Source organism: Eulemur rufifrons, chromosome 1 (assembly GCF_041146395.1).
Source record: "Eulemur rufifrons isolate Redbay chromosome 1, OSU_ERuf_1, whole genome shotgun sequence".
Taxonomy (NCBI): Eukaryota; Metazoa; Chordata; class Mammalia; order Primates; family Lemuridae; genus Eulemur; species Eulemur rufifrons.
This window is the reverse complement of record NC_090983.1, coordinates 29,925,098-29,944,665: the sequence shown is the minus strand read 5'-3', so window position 1 is coordinate 29,944,665 and position 19,568 is coordinate 29,925,098. Positions and strand designations below refer to the sequence as shown.

Below are 19,568 nucleotides of genomic sequence, written 5' to 3'. Positions count from 1 at the left end.
AGGACATATTCTTATTTCCACATTAAAAGTTAAAAAAATAAAAATGAGTATGCCCCAGGAGCACAAAAAAGTACAGCTAAACTAACCAGAGGACATGACCTTAGGAAACTGAGATACGAACAAACATGTTGCAGCCTTCTCAGAAACCGGTTGCTATGTATTAGCATCTGCTAAGTGCTGCATGCTGGGCCCAAATATCAAACAATAATGGAGGAATCAAGTATGTTATATTCTAAAAATGGTGCAAGACTGAAGTTTATTTTTAGCTCTAGTAATTTAACCTATTGAAAACATATAGCACAAACTATTTATGCTTTAATTTTTGTGTTCTAATATATATAATAGTTCTCACCACTTTTGTCTATGTTACCATATTAAATTTTTACCATGAATATGATGGAAATTATTTATGTTCATATGTTACATCTAATATAGGGAATTTAGAATGAGTCATTGATCACAAATTGTATAAGTACATTTTTATAATGTTACTTAGTTAAGGATGTTTATTGTTATTTATAGCACAGGTTGTTTGGCTAGGATGTAACCAATCTATTAGTTAATACCATAATCTTTAATATTATAAATGCACTAGGTAGATATAATTTCATGGAAAAATCTAACTGAAAGTTAAATCACATTTTATCCTTTTAAAATTACTTTTTTTACCACATGACTGAATTTTTTATTTGGAACCCCAGTAAATTTTGTATTGTCATGAAGACATAAAAAATTTTTGATAATGGTTTTAATTAAATGGGAAGATCTATTAATATTCTAAAATGTTACGTTTAGCATTAAAATGAAGACAGTTACTGTGATCATTTTTATGCCTTCTACACACTAGAAATAGGCATATATTTGGAAAGCAGTGCAGTAGCAAATGGCATCTGATATGATTTCTAATGAATCTGGATGTTAGATCTGGATCTTAGAACTCTTTATTCTGCCATCAGTAAGTCCAGGTGTGCTTATCCTGTTTGGTTTATTCTATGGTCAATTGGCTTTTCTTCCTAGCTTCAAAATACTTATAAGGAAAGTAATTTGAATAGCTCAATTATGGTCATTAAGAAGACAACGGCATCTTAAACCGATGGTTTTTCAGCAGGTCATACATAGATGAGTGGATTTCTATGTGGCTGTCTTTCAGATATTTTTCATTTTTGTTGGCTTTATCTAATAATATTAAGTGCTTTTTCAGTGCATAAAAAATGTCTGTGATTTTTAAAAAAATTTTTTTGCTATTCCACTAGTTGGAATATCAATAATACCCTTTATTCTCTAATCTCCACACCATCATGCCCATGTAAGAGATTCATTTTGTGTTGAGTTGAAATGTTCTTGGTAAAAGCTCATGCAATTTGTGTTAGCCTTATGAAAGTCTGTAGAAATCATCACATCTATCAAAACTACTGGAATTTTCCTTAAAAACAAAAACAATCCCAGCCCGTATTGGATCTATATCCTTAAAATGAAAGCAATTAATGGTATGGACTCATTGTTCCAGACAAAATTTCAGAAAGTGGCAGAGTAATGTGATTTCTGATATATTTTCAGTTTTATTGTAATAATAAGCTACTAGCCTTAGCTGTCAGTTTAGCAGTACTGCTGAGCAAATTCTTTTACAAGTTGGAAATTTTAAGGGCTAGTTCCTTGTTCAAGTTCCAGTTATTTGGAGAACTTAACGTAGCTACTATGTTTTATAATTCAACAGAAAAAATCCTTTAATTGATGAGCATTTAAGTTATTGGCTAGATTTCTTTTTCAAGATTATGCCAGTCCTGGAGATGTATTTTTCAATATACAAATCAAAAGTAAAATATTATATTTGTTTTATAATTGTCTTTGTAATTATGCTGTCTCTGTTTGCCCATGTTATAATTTGTTATTAACTTCTTTTTAATGATAGACGAATCCTTAGTACTGTGGAAAAGAGCAGACAGAAATATAAACCAGCTTCTCTCACAGTGGAGTTCATCCCTTTCTTTTATCGTAAGTAACTCCTCTAGTTTTTCTTACTGTGATTGTTCTTTATGCTTGCTCTGATTCTGACCTTGATTCAGTTTGTAAATGTATAAGATAAAGGTTGTAAGAATATGTCACTAGAGTATGGCACATGATTTGTGTTTGGCTGTGATTATTGTTCTTGGTTTTATTTAATTTACTATTCTTAAAGTGTTTTGAGAAGAGTTGATTATTTTAATGACAGTGGTATATGTTAGAACTTTAGAAATTTTACTAAAAATAGGAAACTTAAGAATTGACCACCATATTAGTGACTTATATGGGCCCTAATTTTCTTTCTTAAAAAATGATTATGCGGGTGGGTGCGGTGGCTTACGCCTGTAATCCTGGCACTCTGGAAGGCTGAGGTAGGAGGACTGCTTGAACTCAGGAGTTTGAGGCCAGCCTGGGCAAGACTGAAACCCCCCCCCCCCCGACCCCGTCTCTACCAAAAATAGAAAATAATGGCCAGGTGTGGTGGGGGGCACCTGTAGTCCTAGCTACTTAAGAGTCTGAGGCAGGAATGTCGCTTGAGTCCAGGAGTTGGAAATTGCAGTGAGCTATGATGATGCCACTGCACTCTACCCAGGGTGACAGAGTGAGACCCTATCTTAAAAAAAAAAAAAAAAAAAAAATTATGCCATCTTTCAAAAATACAGAAAAATTTGCAGGATATAAAGGGAACACTGTATTCCTTGAGTATGTGTTTTCCACTCAAATTTGTCAGACTTAACATTTTGCCATATTTGCTTCAGTTCTCTTTTATTTTTTTCCTATGAAATAGAGCAAGACAGAAACAGTCCTTTGTTTGATTGCTTGGTGAAGAGAATTGCAGTGTCTACTCTGCTTGACTGCCAGTAGTGATACTGGCTTTAGCTACATAATCAAATTCACATATCCACAATAGGCCATCTCTGGAACTGGCCTCACTTAGAAGATATAACACAGGAATCCTGCATGCCAATAGAACAGTGTAAGGGGTTTCTATTCAGCAGGGGTCCTCAACGCAGTCCAAAGGCTATTCTTGGGTCCTCCAAATGAGGTTATGAGATCAAATTGGTGCATATGGGAGACACACTGGCTTAGAAGTGCTGAGAGATACTGAACCCTTTGTATCTTGTATATATAGGTCATACACATATTTTATTAATTTATCCCAAAGTATTATATATTTTTTATGCTTTGTAAATGATTTGTTTTTAATTGTATTTTCCAAGGTTTATTACTAGTATATAGAAATACAATTTATTTTTGTATATTGATCTTGCTAAAGATTTGTATCTTGTGACCTTGTTAAATTCACTTATGAATCATAATAGCCCTAATGTTATTCTTTAGGGTTTTACATGTATACAATCATGTCTGCAAAAAAGACAGTTTTACTTTTCCTTTCCAAACTATATGCCATTTTATACTGTTAAATAGAAGTGGTGAGAGAAGACATTCATGTCTTGTGCCCACATGTAGAGGGGAAAAAATTCAGTCTTTCACCATTCAGTATGATGTTAGTGGTAGATTTTTTTTATAGATGCCCTTTATTAAGTAGAGGAAGCTTTATTCTAATGCTCTTTGGCCAATAGTTTTTATTATTGAATGGATATTGACTTTTTTCACACACTACATCTATTTGAGGTTTTTTTTTTCACCTTTAGTGTGTTAATTGGTAAAATAAAAGATTGATTTTTGAATGTTAAGCTAACATTGCATTCCTGGCCTAGAATACCTTTGGTCATGATTGTATGATTATATTATCCTTTTTACGTAATACTGCATTTGATTTGCAAACATTTTATTAAAGATTTTTGTATCTATGTTCAAGCAAAATACGAGTTTTTTTTCCTTATATCTTGCGTGGTTTGTAACAGGGTAATTGTCTTAATCTGCTTGGGCTTCCATAACAAAATACTGTAGACTGGGAGGCTTAAATAACAGGAATTAATTTTCTCACAGTTCTGAGGGCTGGCAAGTCCAAGACCAAGTTTCCAGCAGGGTTTAGTTTCTGGTGAGAGCTCTCTTTGTGGCTTACAGATAGTCACTTTCTTGCTGTGTCCTCACATGTTGGGAAGAGACTAGTGTCTATCTCTTCTTACAAGGGTGTCAGTTCTATTGGATCAAGGCTATACTTTTATGACCTCATTTAACTTTAATCACCTCCTTAAAGGCCGTATCTCCAATGCACTCACATGGTGGGGGATGTTAGGGCTTTAACATGAATTTGGGGGGGGAACATAATTTAGTCCATACCATTACACCCATAGCCCCCCTAAACTTATGTACTTATCACATGCAAAATACATTTATTCCATCCCAACAGTCCTAAGTGTCTTAACTTATTCTAACATCAGCTCTGTAAAGTCTAAAGTGCAAAGTCTTATCTAAATGTCCTCTAAATCAGATATGGGTGAGACTCAGTTATAACTCATCCTGAGTGAAAATTCCTCTCCAGCTGTGAACCTGTGAAACCAGGTAAGTCATGTGCATCCAAAATACAACAGTGGGCTAGGCATAGAATGAGTATTCCCATTCCAAATGGGAAAAATTAGAAGGAAGAAAGGGGTGACAGGTCCCAGGCAAGTCCAAAACCTAGTAAGACAAATTCTATTAGACTTTAAAGCTTGAGAATAATTCCCAGGCCCACTGGGATGCTAGTGTCACCCCTTCTGGCTCTGCAGGTCATCCCTACCCCTTGTGCTCTGCTTTCTATATAGGCTTGCCCACACGGCTGTCTGTGAGGGCAGCCATGCCCCTGAAGCATTGGGTGGGGGCATCCTGGCACACTGAAGCCTGAGAGGTGATCATACACTTTGAAACCTAAGGAGGAGGAGGAAACCGCCTTGCCTCCTGGGTCTGTGGTGTTATTCTTCCCTTTCCTTGAAAATAGCACAGGTTCACAATTTTGGTCTGGTTCTATAGAATCCAAGGAGTCCACTGTAATCTGAGTGCTTTGGGAGGCTGAGGCAGGAGGATTACCTGAGGACAGGAGTTCAAGACCAGCCTGGCAATCTAGTGAGACCCTGTCTGTACAAAAATTAAAAAAATTAGCTGGGCATGGTGGTGCACATCTGTAGTCCTAGCTGCTTGGGAGGCTGAGGCAGGAGGATCAGTTGAGCCTAGGAGCTCGAGGCTACAGTGAGCTGTGATCACAATGCATTTCAGCCTGGGCAACAGAGTGATACCTCATCTCTAAAAAAAAAAACAAAAATAAAAATGAGAGGTCCTTCATTCTTTCCCACTTTTTCTATCCCGTTTAGTTTACAATGGTAGTGTCTTTGCTGGTATAATTCCATCACTATTCCTGGCCACTGCTGAGATGGCTGAAGTCCATTAGTTGGGTTTAACTATGATCTGTTTATTGGCCACACCCTTAGTATTTTTTTTCCAGAACTAACTTTCTCATTTTGCAAGATGGATAGTCTGAGAATTTTCAAAATCTTTAGGTTTTGGTTCTTTTTGGCTTAACAGGGTCTTTGTTAATTCATTTCTCTCCTTATACATTTTACTATAAGCGGCAAGAGAAATCAAGCTGTTCCTTCACCACTTTGCTTAGAAATTGCCTCAGCTGGCCGGGTGCAGTGGCTCACGCCTGTAATCCTAGATCAAGGCGGAAGGATTGCTTGAGCTCAGGAGTTCAAGACCAGCCTGAGCAAGAGCATGACCTCGTCTCTACTAAAAATGGAAAAATTAGCTGGGTGTTGTGGAATGCACCTGCAGTCCCAGCTACTAGGGAGGCTGAGGAAGGAGGATCACTTGAGTCCAGGAGTTTGAGGTTGCTGTGGGCCAGGCTGGTGCCATAGCACTCAGGGCAAAGGAGTGAGCCTCTGTCTCAAAAAAAAAAAAAATTGCTTCAGCTAAATATCCAATTTCATTGCTTGCAAGTTCCACAAAACACTAGAATACGGTTGAGCCAAATTTTTTGCCACTTCATAACAAGGATCATCTTTCCCCCAGTTTTCAGTAAGATGTTCCTTTTTTCCATTTGACACCTTACCAGAATTGCCCTGAAGATCAGTATTTCCAGCATGCACCTCAAAACTCATCCAGCCTCTACCCATTGCCCGATTCCAAAGCTGCTTCTGTATTTTTAGGTATTGACAGCGGCACTACACTTCTTGGTACCAAAATCTGTAAGTCTGTCCAGGCTGTCATAGCAAAATACCCTTGATAGGGGGCTTAAACAATAATCCTGGTCTTAAGTGAGTTGGGCAGTATTCTCTTTTCCTCTATTTTCTGTGAGAATTGATTTGAGATTGCTATTAAGATGTTCTTAATATTCACTAGCAAAGCCATCTGGCCCTGGAGTTTACTTTGTGGAAAGTTTCTAAGTTTCTAAGGAGTCCATTTCTTTACTAGATAAAGGACTATTCAAATTTCCTATTTCTTCTTGTTAGGTTTTGTAATTCATGTCTTTCAGGGAATTTGTGTTTTTCATCTGTGTTGAATTTACCAGCATAAAGTTGTTTATAATATTTCTTTCTTATCTTTTTAAAATCTATGTGATTTAGGTTGATGTCCCCTCTTTCATTCCTGATATTGGTAATTTACATTTTCTCTCTCCATTTTTCTTTATCAATCTAGCTAGAGGTTTTAAAATTATGTTGATATTGGTGTACACTGTTTTCTCCGCTACTTGGGAGGCTGAGATAGGAGGATTGCTTGAGCCCAGGAGTTCGGGGTTCTAGTGCACTATGATCACACCTGTGAATAGCCACTGTACTGCAGCCTGAGCAACATAATGGGATCCTAGCTCTTAAAAAATTATATTGGTCTTTTCAGTAAAGCAGCTTTTGATTTTATTGATTTTTCTCTATCATGTGTTCATTTCCTGTTTCATTAATTTTTCCTATTTTACTTAGAGTTTAATTGGTTCTCTTTTTTTTATAGCTTCTCAGAGTGGAAATTTTGATCTTTAATTACATATGCCTTCTTTAGACCTTCTTTTCTAGTATGGACATGAAGTAATGCTTTAGCTGTGCCCCACAGATTTTGATATGTTTGTTTTCCACTTGGTTTAAAATATTTTCTAATTTTGGGATTTTTTTTTTTTTTTTTGACACAGTGGTTATTAAGAAATCTGTTGTTGGGGAGACTGGAGAAATACTGATCAAAGGATACAAAATTCCAGTTAGACAGGAAGAATAAGTTCAGGAGATCTGTCTATGACATGGTGACTATAGTTAATAACAATGTATTAAATACTTGAAAATTGCTAAGAGAGTAGCAGTTTTTAAATGTTCTCACCACAAAAAATGTTAAGTGTGTGAGGTGATACATGTTAATTAGTTTGATGTAGACAATCCACAGTGTTTATATATTTCAAAACATTATGTTGTATATCATAAATATTAATATATATAATTCATATTTGTCAATTAAAATAATTAATTCAAGAAAAAAGGAAATGTGTTATTTAATCTGCAAATGTTTGGGGAGTTTCCAGATCTTTTTTTTCTTCATGGTAAAAAAATTTATGTTTAGAATTAGCTGGCTGGACTCAGTTTAGATGATCCCAGTTTTTTGGCTGTATCCAAAGCATCATAGTCAGGAGACAGTCAAACATATATATGCCTTCTTCTTTCCACTGGGCTTAATCAGGGTATTGACCTTGGCCACATCACTGTAATAGAGCTTTGCAGCCTATTTCATCTGGTGCTTCTTGGCCTTGACATCCCCAGTGAACACAAGTGTGTTGTTGTCTTCTGTCTTTTTCATGGCTGACTCGGTGGCTAAAGGGATCTTAGTGATGGCACAGCAGTCAAGCTTGTTTCTTCTGTAGGTTTTCTTCCAAGGATATTTAGGCTACCTTTGGAGCCACAGTGTCGTAGGCCACCAGAGGTGGGTGATGTTCAGATCTTTTTATTTTGTGTCTGTGGAGCCTCAGCACTGAGTGCTTGGCCTTCAAAGCCTTTGCTTTGGCTTCAGCTTTGGGAGAACCAGGGGCCTCCTTTGCTTTCAGTTGCCATCTTCATGAAAAGAGTCTCCAGGTATCTATTTATCATTACTTTTTTTTTTGAGAAGGAGTCTCGCTCTGTCACCTGGGCTAGAGTGTCGTGGTGTCAGCCTAGCTCACAGAAACCTCAAACTCCTGGGCTTAAGCGATTCTCCTGCCTCAGCCTCCCGACAGGTGTGCGCCACCATGCCTGGCTAATTTTTCTATTTTTAGTAGAGACAGGGTCTCACCGTTGCTCAGGCTGGTCTTGAACTCTTGACCTCAAGCGATCCTCCTGCCTCGGCCTTCCAGGGTGCTAGGATTGTAGGTGTGAGCCACCATGCCTGGCCTCTTTTTTTGATTACTTTATAATTCCATTATGGTGAGAGAACATATTTTTTATGACTTTAATCAATTTAAATTTACTGAGTCTTATTTTCATGGCCTATTTTTGATAATTAAATGTTCCTCTCCACCCATGGTAATATTCTCTGTCTACTTTGTCAGATGTGAATTTATATAGCCTCCCCAGCAATCTTATGATTAGAGTTTACATGGTATATATTTTTACATCCTTTATATGTATTATTCTGTGTGTCTACTGTGGCTGAATTATACTCTTGTCATCTAGCTCTGAATGAAATCATAGATTTATTCAGCTTACAGGTTCTTCGTAGTTTTTTTTTTTTTTTTTGCCTGTCTTGTGAGATGTCACACTAGCATGTGAGGATTGATACTTAGACACAAAGTGAGCTATTTATGTATTTCTGGAGCACTTTCTGTGTATGGCTTTCTCCGTTCCAGTACTCTACTTCACAAATTCCAATTGCCTAGGCCTCTCCAAACGTTGATTTCTGGCTCCCCAACTCAGCAAATAGCCATGTTCTTTTAGGTTTCCTTCTTTCTGTGCAGTAGTTCAGAAAGTATCTCCAAACAGGAATCTGAGGTGTGATCCTTGGGCTCACTTTGTTTTCCTTCTCTTATGTATCACAATTCTGTGACCCTATTTATGGAACCTCTTTTGTCCAGTTTTCTAGTTGTTCATAGCTGGAAGTCATGTGTAGTGCCAGTTATTATGACATAGCTGGAATGACTTAATTTTTTAATTGTAAATTTCAATCAGTACATTTAACCTCAAAGCTGTTTCTTTTTGGTGACATTTATTGTGTATAAGATTGGAAATAATTTTATTGCTATAGTCTTGTCTAAGTGTGTAATGACTTATGCAAAAGGATATTCATTATGGAATTATCGGCATCAAAAGAAAGAGGAAAAGTATAACATTTATCAGCAGGTTAAATGAAGACACCTCATTGTAGTGATATATGCTCTGTAGGCATAAAAATGAATAAAGCAGACATATCTGTAAAAATGTAATAATATCCAGAATGTATTAAGTTAATAAACAAAGCATAATGTAGGAGTATATATTTAGCTTTTTCCTTTTCTTTTTTAAGGCAGGGATAGTGTGGTCGATTGAGGGATAGGTAAGAGGGAGACTTACTTTTCCTCATCAGCTCTTTTATGCTTTTTAAAGTTTTTTTTGGTCATGTGTATGTATAACCTTTTAAAAACAATAAAATAATTATAATGTTAAGAGAAAGATTACTCTTGGTACCAGAATTTAGAATATTGGCCCTAGAGTGGAGTGAGGAAATCTTTTTGTCCAACTCTTTCATTTTATAATTGACTAGTTGTAGTCAATTATGCCAATAAGAGGCAGTAGTAATACTAAAGAGGCATCTAATTTTATGTCAGGTTTGGGTAAATTGCTATTGCTGTCACTTAGTAATCAGGCAAGAGATTAACTTCTGACCTTCTATTTGCTAATTTATAAATGGGGGCAAAATATCATCATTATGTGGAGTATTATGAGAACTAAATTTGATAACATGGAGTACCCTAAAGTACCCCCTGACAGATGGTTTCTGTTTTTCTAAGACAAAATTTATATCAGCCTTTTTAAAACACATTTTAGCCTTTTCACAAATAGTTCTTCATGTTTGTATCAAACATTCCTTATAGATAAGTCATATTGTGAAAGCGAAATCTTATTTATTTATTTGTGTATTGTATTTACAGAATGTTTTCAGGAAAGTGAACATCTCAAGGAAAGTCTTAAGTGTTGCTTGTTGCATCTTTTTGGAGCCATTGTAGCCGGTGGGCAGGTGAGGAAAGTGTTGAAAGTTAATATATAATGGTTAACAATGCAAAAAGCTTTTGGTGGATTATTTAATGTATTCTTTGTCTTTTTATAACTTCATGAACTACACACTTATTTTTATGTTTCTGTTTTGTTTTAAACTAATCTACTTATTTCTTTTGTTATCTTCTCAAAAACCTAAGTAATAATTTTAGCATTGACAATAAAATTATTGGATAAATAACCAGATTTAACAATTTTTTATATTTTAGGTCTTATTTGTGTTGGCTTTCAGCTACTAGTTTTTACTTTGGAGTATGGAGGAAGTCAACCCTGTCAGTCCAGATGAAATCAGACTCTAGCAGTTGGGTTGACTACAAGAAAGAATTTCTAGTAATTTTTTTTTTACATTAAGCATCTTAAAAGCTGTCTGTCATAGATTTTGAGTATAACTTCTAGTTGACAATAGGCTTATAGTTGAGAAAGAACATTCTACATGTTTTCTTAAACCACAGTTTAGATCAGAGGTTCATAACGCTTTTTGTAACACATACTCCTTTGGCAGCCGATAAAGCCGCTTGTCAGAATGTTTTTAAATGCCTGAAATAAAATACATGAGATCACAAAGGAAACCAACTATACTAAAATGCAGTTACTAAAATATTAATGAAACAAACCTGTGACATATTAATATGCGCTTCTTTATGACACATTAATTAAAAAGATGTAGCAGCAAGTCTACTAGCTAATGTCATTTTAAAAAAAGATGAGCATAAATGATGTTTTGAGAGGTGCAACAACTATAATATATGAACATGCATATGATTTTTATTGGTGACAAAATCACCAACATTACTTATACTACTGTGCTTTGTTGCTTACATTTAAATTTTAAGGAAATACTACATTTCAGTTAGAGATTAGTGGAAATAAAGATACATCTTTTTCCATCCAAGTTTCAGATCCCATCAGTTCCCTTTCTTTCTCCATCTCTTCCTTTCTCTCTTAGATTGAAAATTCTTATCTTCCTTTTTTTAATTATTAGCTTTTTCATTCACATGAAACATTCTCTTACATCAGCGTACTATGTTGTTTATATTGTTATACCAAATTATGTGTTTAAATTACAGTTTTATTTAAAAACTTAGAAACCTATATTTTTCAAAACTTTAATTTTACTGAAAGATATAAAATTATACCACTAATACACTAGGTGTATCACCTTAATCATTTTGGGCATTAGGAAGAAATCCTTGTCTATGTTCTGGAAGACATCATGAAAGTTAATACTTAGACATTTATTTGAGTTCAAGAGCCTCTTATGAAGCTCTTTTTTATCTTATAGCAGTAGGGAAATTTTAATATTGTAACATAGGCGATTGCTATTTATTTGATAATTTATTTTTCATTTCCTATTCTGTTTGGAGGTTTAAGAGTATAATATTCATTTTTCAAGTATGCTTCATAAGCAGATGACTATATATTTGGGTAATTCCTTTTTTTAATGTGCCCAATTTAGATATATTTTCTTGGGTATTAATCTTGTAAATACCATCCTGAGATTAAGAGTATCCTATCTGTTGGTACTGCTGCAATTCCCTTTTCCTCCTTGTCTTTACTTTGTTTTCTCCCTGTGTGATCATTTTTTTCGTTGAATGGCCCTTGTGCTCAATGGGCATTTTTTTTTTTTTTTCAGAGTAAGGACTTCTGAATCCATGGGCATTTTAAAAAAAGTATTTTTGTTCCCTCTTACCCTAGTACACTATTAGCTCCTATCCCTTTTTTGGTACCAGCCACGATTTCTACTTGGGTATCCTGGTGGGCTATGTGGCCTACTCGTACTCTTCACGCTGGTAGAAGATAAGAGTCTCCTCGTAGTGAGGGAGATGGTGACCAGAATCTTATTTTCCAGTTTATGTTTGCTTAATCACTCTCCTATAATAGTTGATGTCCTTCTTTTGGGTCATTATCTCCCATTTCTATTATTTCTCTATTTCTCCACTACTGCTAAAAAGAATTAAATAGTGTACATGAATGAAAATGGAAGTGGCATTGTTACTGACTAATGTAGAAGCTGACTGGATCCTTTTTTTTTTGTTTGTTTTTTAAAACACAGAGATTTGTTTTTTTTAGTGCCCAGAAGTAATCACGCCCCAAGAAACCTCTGTAATGAAAACTAACATGAAAATCAAGATACCGGAAGCCCAATTTATTATTTTATATACTAAAAATACTTAAAATCCTTGTGATCTGGGCATACATTTAGAGTTATATCGAAAGCAGAAAATTATTTGTTGAATATGGCATCAGTACAAGGGTATTTAGATGAATTGAGTATCTATAGGTGTAAGAATGATGTTGTCATAAATAAGAGAAAAATTGAAGTTCAATTACTGGTCTGCCTTCCTAAAGAATTGTACCTGGGCTTCCCATTGGCATGTCTGAAACCTGTTCTATTTTGTGTTGTGTTAAAAACAAGAGTTTTGGAGCCAGACTGACCTAGCTTTGAGTTCCATGTCCATCTCTAGCTAGTTGTGTGACACTGGATAAACTATTTACATGGGTTTTAGATTCTTTATAATATATGGAAATAGTGACATTTATAGGATAGTTGTAAGGAGTAAATCATAATATTATATATGTAAAGCACTTAAAGTGCTTGTACTTATAAAAACTAAATCACAACTGTATCCGTTAAATTTATGATTCATTGTAGGTAGCAGTTAATAATAAAATTATAACAGCTCAAGTTAGTTTACTTTTCTCTCTCATTAAAAAAAAATTTAAACAGTCCAGAGTTAATCTGGTGCCTCTGTGATTTTCAGGGACTCGGGTTCCTTCTGAATGTCAATCTGTCATCCTTACTCTTCTGTCTCACACTACAAGATAGCTTCTGAAATTCTGGCTATCATGTTTGCATTTGGGGCACAAAGATAGAGGGGGTAACAAAGAAGGAGGAGACAAGTGGCATGTGCCAACTATCTTTTAAAAAGATGCTGAAAAGCTGACACTCGCTGCCTTTTTTATCTCATTTGCCAAGCTCTTGGTCATATGACTGCAGAGAAGGCAAATATGTTCATATATAAAGTTTGATAAAACTTGCTTCCTCAGCCTCCTTGGCAGCAGGAGAGTTTAGGAAATGTGATCTTTATTCTCGGTAGCCATGTGTCCAGGAAAACATCAAGGTTTTCTATTAATAAGGAAGGTGGGGGAGATTGAATATTGAGTGGGCCATCAGCAGTTTCTTCCATAGAAGTACTTATTATTATTGACATTATTTATTATGTTGATAACTATTGATAATAAGTCTTAATGGCCTAAGTGCTAATACTTTGAGATGATTTTCTGTAACTATGTTCTGTTTCATTATGCTTTGATTTAACAATTTAGAGCAATACATATGTTTGTTTCTAAGTTTTACTGGTCACCTCAATATAGCTACCAATTACTTGGTGTAGTTAGTTTTCAGAAATATGTTTATAGAATCAGATCCAAGCCAGGCATAATCAGTTGGGGTGGATTTGTTGTAACCAACAGAAAACCTGAGAGAGATGTAACCAATTTGGGATTATTGTTTTGTTCTTGCTTAAGAAATCCAAATGTAGGCAGTTCTAGGCTGGTACAGCAGCTCAATGATAACTTCAAGGACTAAGGTCCTTTGATATTCCTGTTCTGCCTCTGTAGCTTGCTACTTTAATTCTGGGGCTTATCTCCTCATGATATAAAGGAGCCTCCAGGCCTTATGTTTGCATTCCAGGCAGGAATAAGGTGAAAAGGCCAAGGGCAAAGGGTCCTTCTCCTTTTAGTTGTAAAGTGATACCCTCTTCATAGTCTACTACCAAATATTCTTGATCAGAACTATATTATGTGGCTACCCTTACCTGCCAGGAAGGGTGGAAAGTGAGTTTTCTGTGAGGAAGGGAAGACTTAAAATGTATAACACTAGCAATGTCCATCAAATCATTTGTTAAACATTCTTATCTATGTTGATTTATTAAAAGAAAAAATTGTCTGCAGATTTATTAAATTCTCTTTGTTACAAACCTACAGAACTTCAATTAGGTTTGGGTTTCATTTTTATCGTCTTTAATATTTCAGAGGAATGCTTTGCAAGCAATTTCTCCAGCCACCATGGAAGTTCTTATGCGAGTTTTAGCAGATTGTGATTCCTGGGAGGATGGAGATCCTGAGGAAGTGGGTAGGAAGGTAGAACTAACTCTCAAGTGCCTTACCGAAGTGGTACATATCCTTCTCAGTAGCAGCTCTGACCAGCGTCAAGTGGAAACCAGTACTATTCTGGAGAACTATTTTAAATTGCTAAATTCAGATCATTCAGCTTTACCTAATCAAAGAAGGTCCAGACAGTGGGAAAGCCGATTCATGGCTCTACAGATCAAAATGCTGAGTAAGTATTGCATAAAGACAGTGTTCTCTGAGTCTAATTTTTATTTTCGTATTTCTAATTTTCTTTTGAAATACAAGGCCATCATGTGGAAAGTATTGATTGTTTAGTTCAGATATTGTGTGACTGTTTAGATTTTGCCTTCCAAATAATTAACATAGGCCGGGCGCGGTGGCTCACGCCTGTAATCCTAGCACTCTGGGAGGCCGAGGTGGGCGGATCGTTTGAGCTCAGGAGTTCGAGACCATCCTGAGCAAGAGTGAGACCCTATCTCTACTAAAAATAGAAAGAAATTATATGGACAGCTAAAAATATATATAGAAAAAATTAGCCGGGCATGGTGGCACATGCCTGTAGTCCCAGCTACTCGGGAGGCTGAGACAGGAGGATCCCTTGAGCTCAGGAGTTTGAGGTTGCTGTGAGCTAGGCTGACGCCACGGCACTCACTCTAGCCTGGGCAACAGAGTGAGACTCTGTCTCAAAAAAAAAAAAAAAAAAAAAAAAAAAACAAAAAAACCAAATAATTAACATAGAATCATTTTGTTTGTCTAATATCTTTGCTTTAACAACGAGAGTCAAGTCTCTATAGTCTTTTCTGAAAAGATAGTCCACTAAAAGAATCAATATTAAAAAGAAAGTCAGGTATGACTTTGAAATTGTAGGAAAAGTAAATTTTCAGATAGTGCCATTTGTAGTAACCTATGGCAAAAAGTCACATACAATCAATTTTGTATATGTCTCTATAACATCTCGGTAAAGGTCACTTCAACATCCGCCCTTCCTCTAGAGGGCCCCTTTTTGTTTTTGTTCTTCATCAGATCCTCTGTGTGTATGTGTCTGTTTCTTTTTCTCTCTCTTTGTTTTGGTTGTTTTGTGTAACTCTGTGCTTACATCTCTCTCTCTGCTTTGCAAGCTCCCTTACCAACATACATGATTTCTTATTGTATTCCCATGTTATCATTAAATGCAAATATTATTAACTCATACTTACTTAATATAGAAATAAAATATTTTCATTACAGCTAACTAGGAAATTCAGATAAGTAAAAAAAGAAAATAAAAGTTCCTTATATCTTACCACCCAGTCATAAACAGCATTAATGTTTTGGTGTATAGCTTCTAAAGACATAAAAATGCTTTTATATATTTATGTGTGTGTGTGGTGTCAGTTTAAACATATTGGACATCAAAATCTTGTTGAAAATGATCCATTACAACATTTGTTTCTTTAGGAAAATAAGATTTTCTTATGTAATTTTTATTCCTTTATAACATGCCATGTTTTATAATTATTACAAATTTTAAGTTTGTAAGTGAGTTTAAGTCTATATTGAATGGACTTCTTTTTTATTAGAATCTATGGTATTGCCTGTGACAGATGTCCTTTGATTTCTGGATGGGGATATCCCTTCAGTGGGAAACAAGAGCAAAACATTGTCATAAATGGATTAATTGAAGTCTCATTTTCATAATGGCTATATGTTAATTTTATAGTATATAAATGAGACTATATTGCCAAACACTATGTTGCCAACCAGTTGTTGTTTATTAATAGCAAATTGGGCATTTAAAGTGAGACTTACGATGGAAGAATAATTAAATAAGTCTCTGGAAAATATATATCACTCATATAAAATTTAAATACTTCAAATAATAAAGTATAAAATTTTTCAGTTTTCTTAGCAAGTGATAATTACAGAATTTGTTTGCTATTCCTCATCCCTATTATTTCCCAATACATTTACAGGTTTTGTTAGCTGAATAGCCTAAATTAAAAATATGATTAAATATTCATATGATCCTAAACTTTCATTTTACATGGATGATTTGTTTTTATTTTTCTAGATACCATCACAGCCATGTTAGATTGCACAGACAGGCCTGTTCTTCAGGCCATTTTTCTGAACAGTAATTGTTTTGAACATCTCTTACGACTGCTACAGAATTGCAAGGTATTTCTCTATTATCATTATTGTCTTTGATTTTAATAAGCTATTTTTTGTGTTTTAATTCACATTTGAGCATTTTAGTACTGAATTTTTATAATAAATTTGTGTTTGCATTTAATTATATAACCAAGTTTTATCTTGAATTGAAACTATTATTATATCATTTGCAATTTTTTAAATACTTTAAAGGTGGCCGGGTGTGGTGGCTCATGTCTGTCATCATAGCACTCTGGGAAGCCTAAGTGGGAGGATCGTTAGAGCTCAGAAGTTTGAGAATAGCCTGAGCAAGAGCGAAACCCTGTCTCTACCAAAAATAGAAAAAAATCAGGCACACACTTGTAGTCCCAGCTACTCAGGAGGCTGAGGCAGGAGGATCAATCACTTGAGCCCGAGAGTTTGAGGTTGCAGTGAACTACAAGGATGCCTGCACTCTAGCTAGGGCAACAGAGCAAGACTCTGTCTCAAAAAAAAAAAAAAAACGACAAAAAAAAACTGTAATGGTAGTCAAACTGGAAACTATTAATAATTTCTTTGTATGAGACATGAAGTGTTTTATTTCGACTCCACCCAGGAATATCTTTGGCATCCTCTAAGTCATTTGTTGCTTCTGGGCTTTCTTAACTATTTGTGTCAAAGGATATTAATATGATCAAGATTTGCCTTTAATTCTTTGAAAAATAGTTCAGCTTCTCATAGAAATGCTGTCTTCTATTGCAGTCTGTAAACCTGACTCCAAGTTACCTATCTTGAACTCTGTTTTTGTTAAGTTGAAATTTCAACTTCACATAAATAGAAATATTGCTTATCTTTTACTGGGTTTACTTTCAAACCAAATTGGAATGTGTGCTACCATTACCATGATTCCTCAGTATCTCTGGGGGATTGGTTCCAGGACTTCTCATGGGTACCAAAATCCACAAATGTTCAAGTCCCTTATATAAAATGGAATAGTATTTGCATATAACCTATGCACGTACTTTAAATCATTTCTAGATTACTTGTAATACCTAATACAATGCTATGTAAATAGTTGTTATGCTATATTATTTAGGGAATGATGACAAGGAAAAAAAGTCTGTACATGCGTAGTACAGATGCAATTTTTTTCTGAGTGTTTTCGATCTAAGTTTAGCAGAATCCATGGATGCAGAACCCAGGGATACAGAGGACTGACTTAGCTAATCAAACAAGGAAAGTGTTTGATGAGGGTAATTTTTTTTTTTAGTTTTGCATTTCATAAAGGCTTTTTGACATACTGTCCAATTGAAAAATTTTAAACATGCATATTTTTGCAACATGTTCTTTGTAGAAAATATTCATTGTAGAAAAATTGAAAAATTGAGATGATAATGAAAAAGAAAAGGTAACCCCTATAATTCTATCAACCAGAATAAAGGCCACTATTTATTAACTGCTTACTTTGTCGTGTACACTCTGTTAGGTACCTTCTGAGGTCATACAACATACGTTGCTCTCACAATGACCAGTTGATAGATTAGGCAAGAAGTTTCAGAGCCAGAGTTTCAGTTTATTTCTTTTTGACTTCAAGGCCTTTGAAGTCAAAGGTCTTTCTTTTTAACTTTTACACTATGTAATGTCCAAAATGATAATTTTATATGTTTATTTCCATTCTTCTTTCTAAATATGTAATATTTTTGTGTATATGTGTACATACATATATATATATATATATATATATATTTTTTTTTTTTTTTTCTGAGACAGATTCTACTCTGTTGCCTGGGCTAGAGTGCCGTGGCGTCAGCCTAGCTCACTGCAACCTCAAACTCCTGGGCTCAAGCAATCCTATTGCCTCAGCCTCCTGAGTAGCTGGGACAGGCATGTGCCACCGTGCCCAGCTAATTTTTTCTGTATATTTTTAGTTGGCCAGATAATTTCTTTCAATTTTTTTTAGTAGAGATGGAGTCTCGCTCTTGCTTGGGCTGGTCTCTAACTCCAGAGCTCAAACGATCCTCCCGCCTCGGCCTCCCAGAGTCCTAGGATTACAGGCGTGAGCCACCATGCCTGGCCATTTTTGCATAATTTGAATAAAAATTTATAAATAATTTGGTGCCTTGTCAAGGCCAAATAACATATTCTGTGATTATTAAAGTAGTACATACTCATTGTAAAGTAGAAACATTGATAGCATATTTATTCATCCATACAATAATAAATATATTAATTCCAAAATTTTTTGCTTATGAGTGAAAACTGGTGATAATTCCCATAAAAAACAACCTTCCTAGGATGCTCTTAATACAGGTTTCTTTATAAATCTAAATCTAAATTTTTCTCCCCTTTACTCTTTTTTTTTTTTTTTGAGAGCGAGTCTCACTTTGTTGCCTGGGTTAGAGTGCATTGGTGTCATAGCTCACTGCAACCTCAAACTCTTGGGCAAATGATCCTCCTGCCTCAGCCTGCTGAGTACCTGGGACTATAGGCGTGCATCACCACACGTGGCTAATTTTTAAAAAATCCTTTTAGAGATGGGATCTTGTTGCCCAGGCCAGTCTCAAACTCCTGGCCAAAAGTGATCCTCCCATCTCAGCCTCCCTAATGCTAGGATTATAGGCATAAGCCACTGCGCTGGGCCCCTCCTTTTACTTTCTTTTGAATTATCTTTCTCTTTACCAAAACTGAGCTAAGGCCAAGGCCTTTTGGGGTGCTGAGTTTTATATACTGAAACTAAAATACTTAATTCATTTATTTAATTCAAAAGATGGTAATCCCTTTACAGAATACAAACTAATATAATTTAAGCTCAATTCTTGATGACTTTGGAGAATACTGTTATCCAAAATTTTAATAAAATGAGCAGATAAATTCAGTAAATGCTACACCTGACCTCCCTTGTGAAAGTACATATTAGCATATTTGAGACTCTGAGAGAGATTTCTGGAAAGAACCCTTTTTAAAATTAGTTTTATAGGATTTCACAAACTTACTTGACTATAGGACCTTTCCTATGTATTAGTCATTTCAATATCTTTGGTCTATCTCAATAGCAGCCTTCCTTCTTTTCTGTGAGGCATTCTTTGCTGATTCTTTAGGAATTTAGGAATATTAACTAATTCTAATTATTGCTGTTGTTTCTTATTTTCATAACTTTGAGTTCCAAGAGATAAATATATAGTATATAAA

The 19,568-nt window shown here is 35.2% G+C and overlaps 1 protein-coding gene across 1 annotated transcript in view; it reads left to right on the top strand.

Annotated features, from left to right (window-relative positions):
* The window catches only part of NBEAL1 (neurobeachin like 1), a 148,971-nt gene that overhangs the window by 38,023 nt on the left and 91,380 nt on the right, over positions 1 to 19,568 (top strand). The window contains exons 7-10 of the mRNA XM_069468588.1: positions 1,910 to 1,992; positions 10,013 to 10,098; positions 14,172 to 14,478; positions 16,321 to 16,427. Coding sequence (XP_069324689.1) covers positions 1,910 to 1,992; positions 10,013 to 10,098; positions 14,172 to 14,478; positions 16,321 to 16,427 — 583 coding nt within the window. The remainder of the gene's footprint in view (positions 1 to 1,909; positions 1,993 to 10,012; positions 10,099 to 14,171; positions 14,479 to 16,320; positions 16,428 to 19,568) is intronic.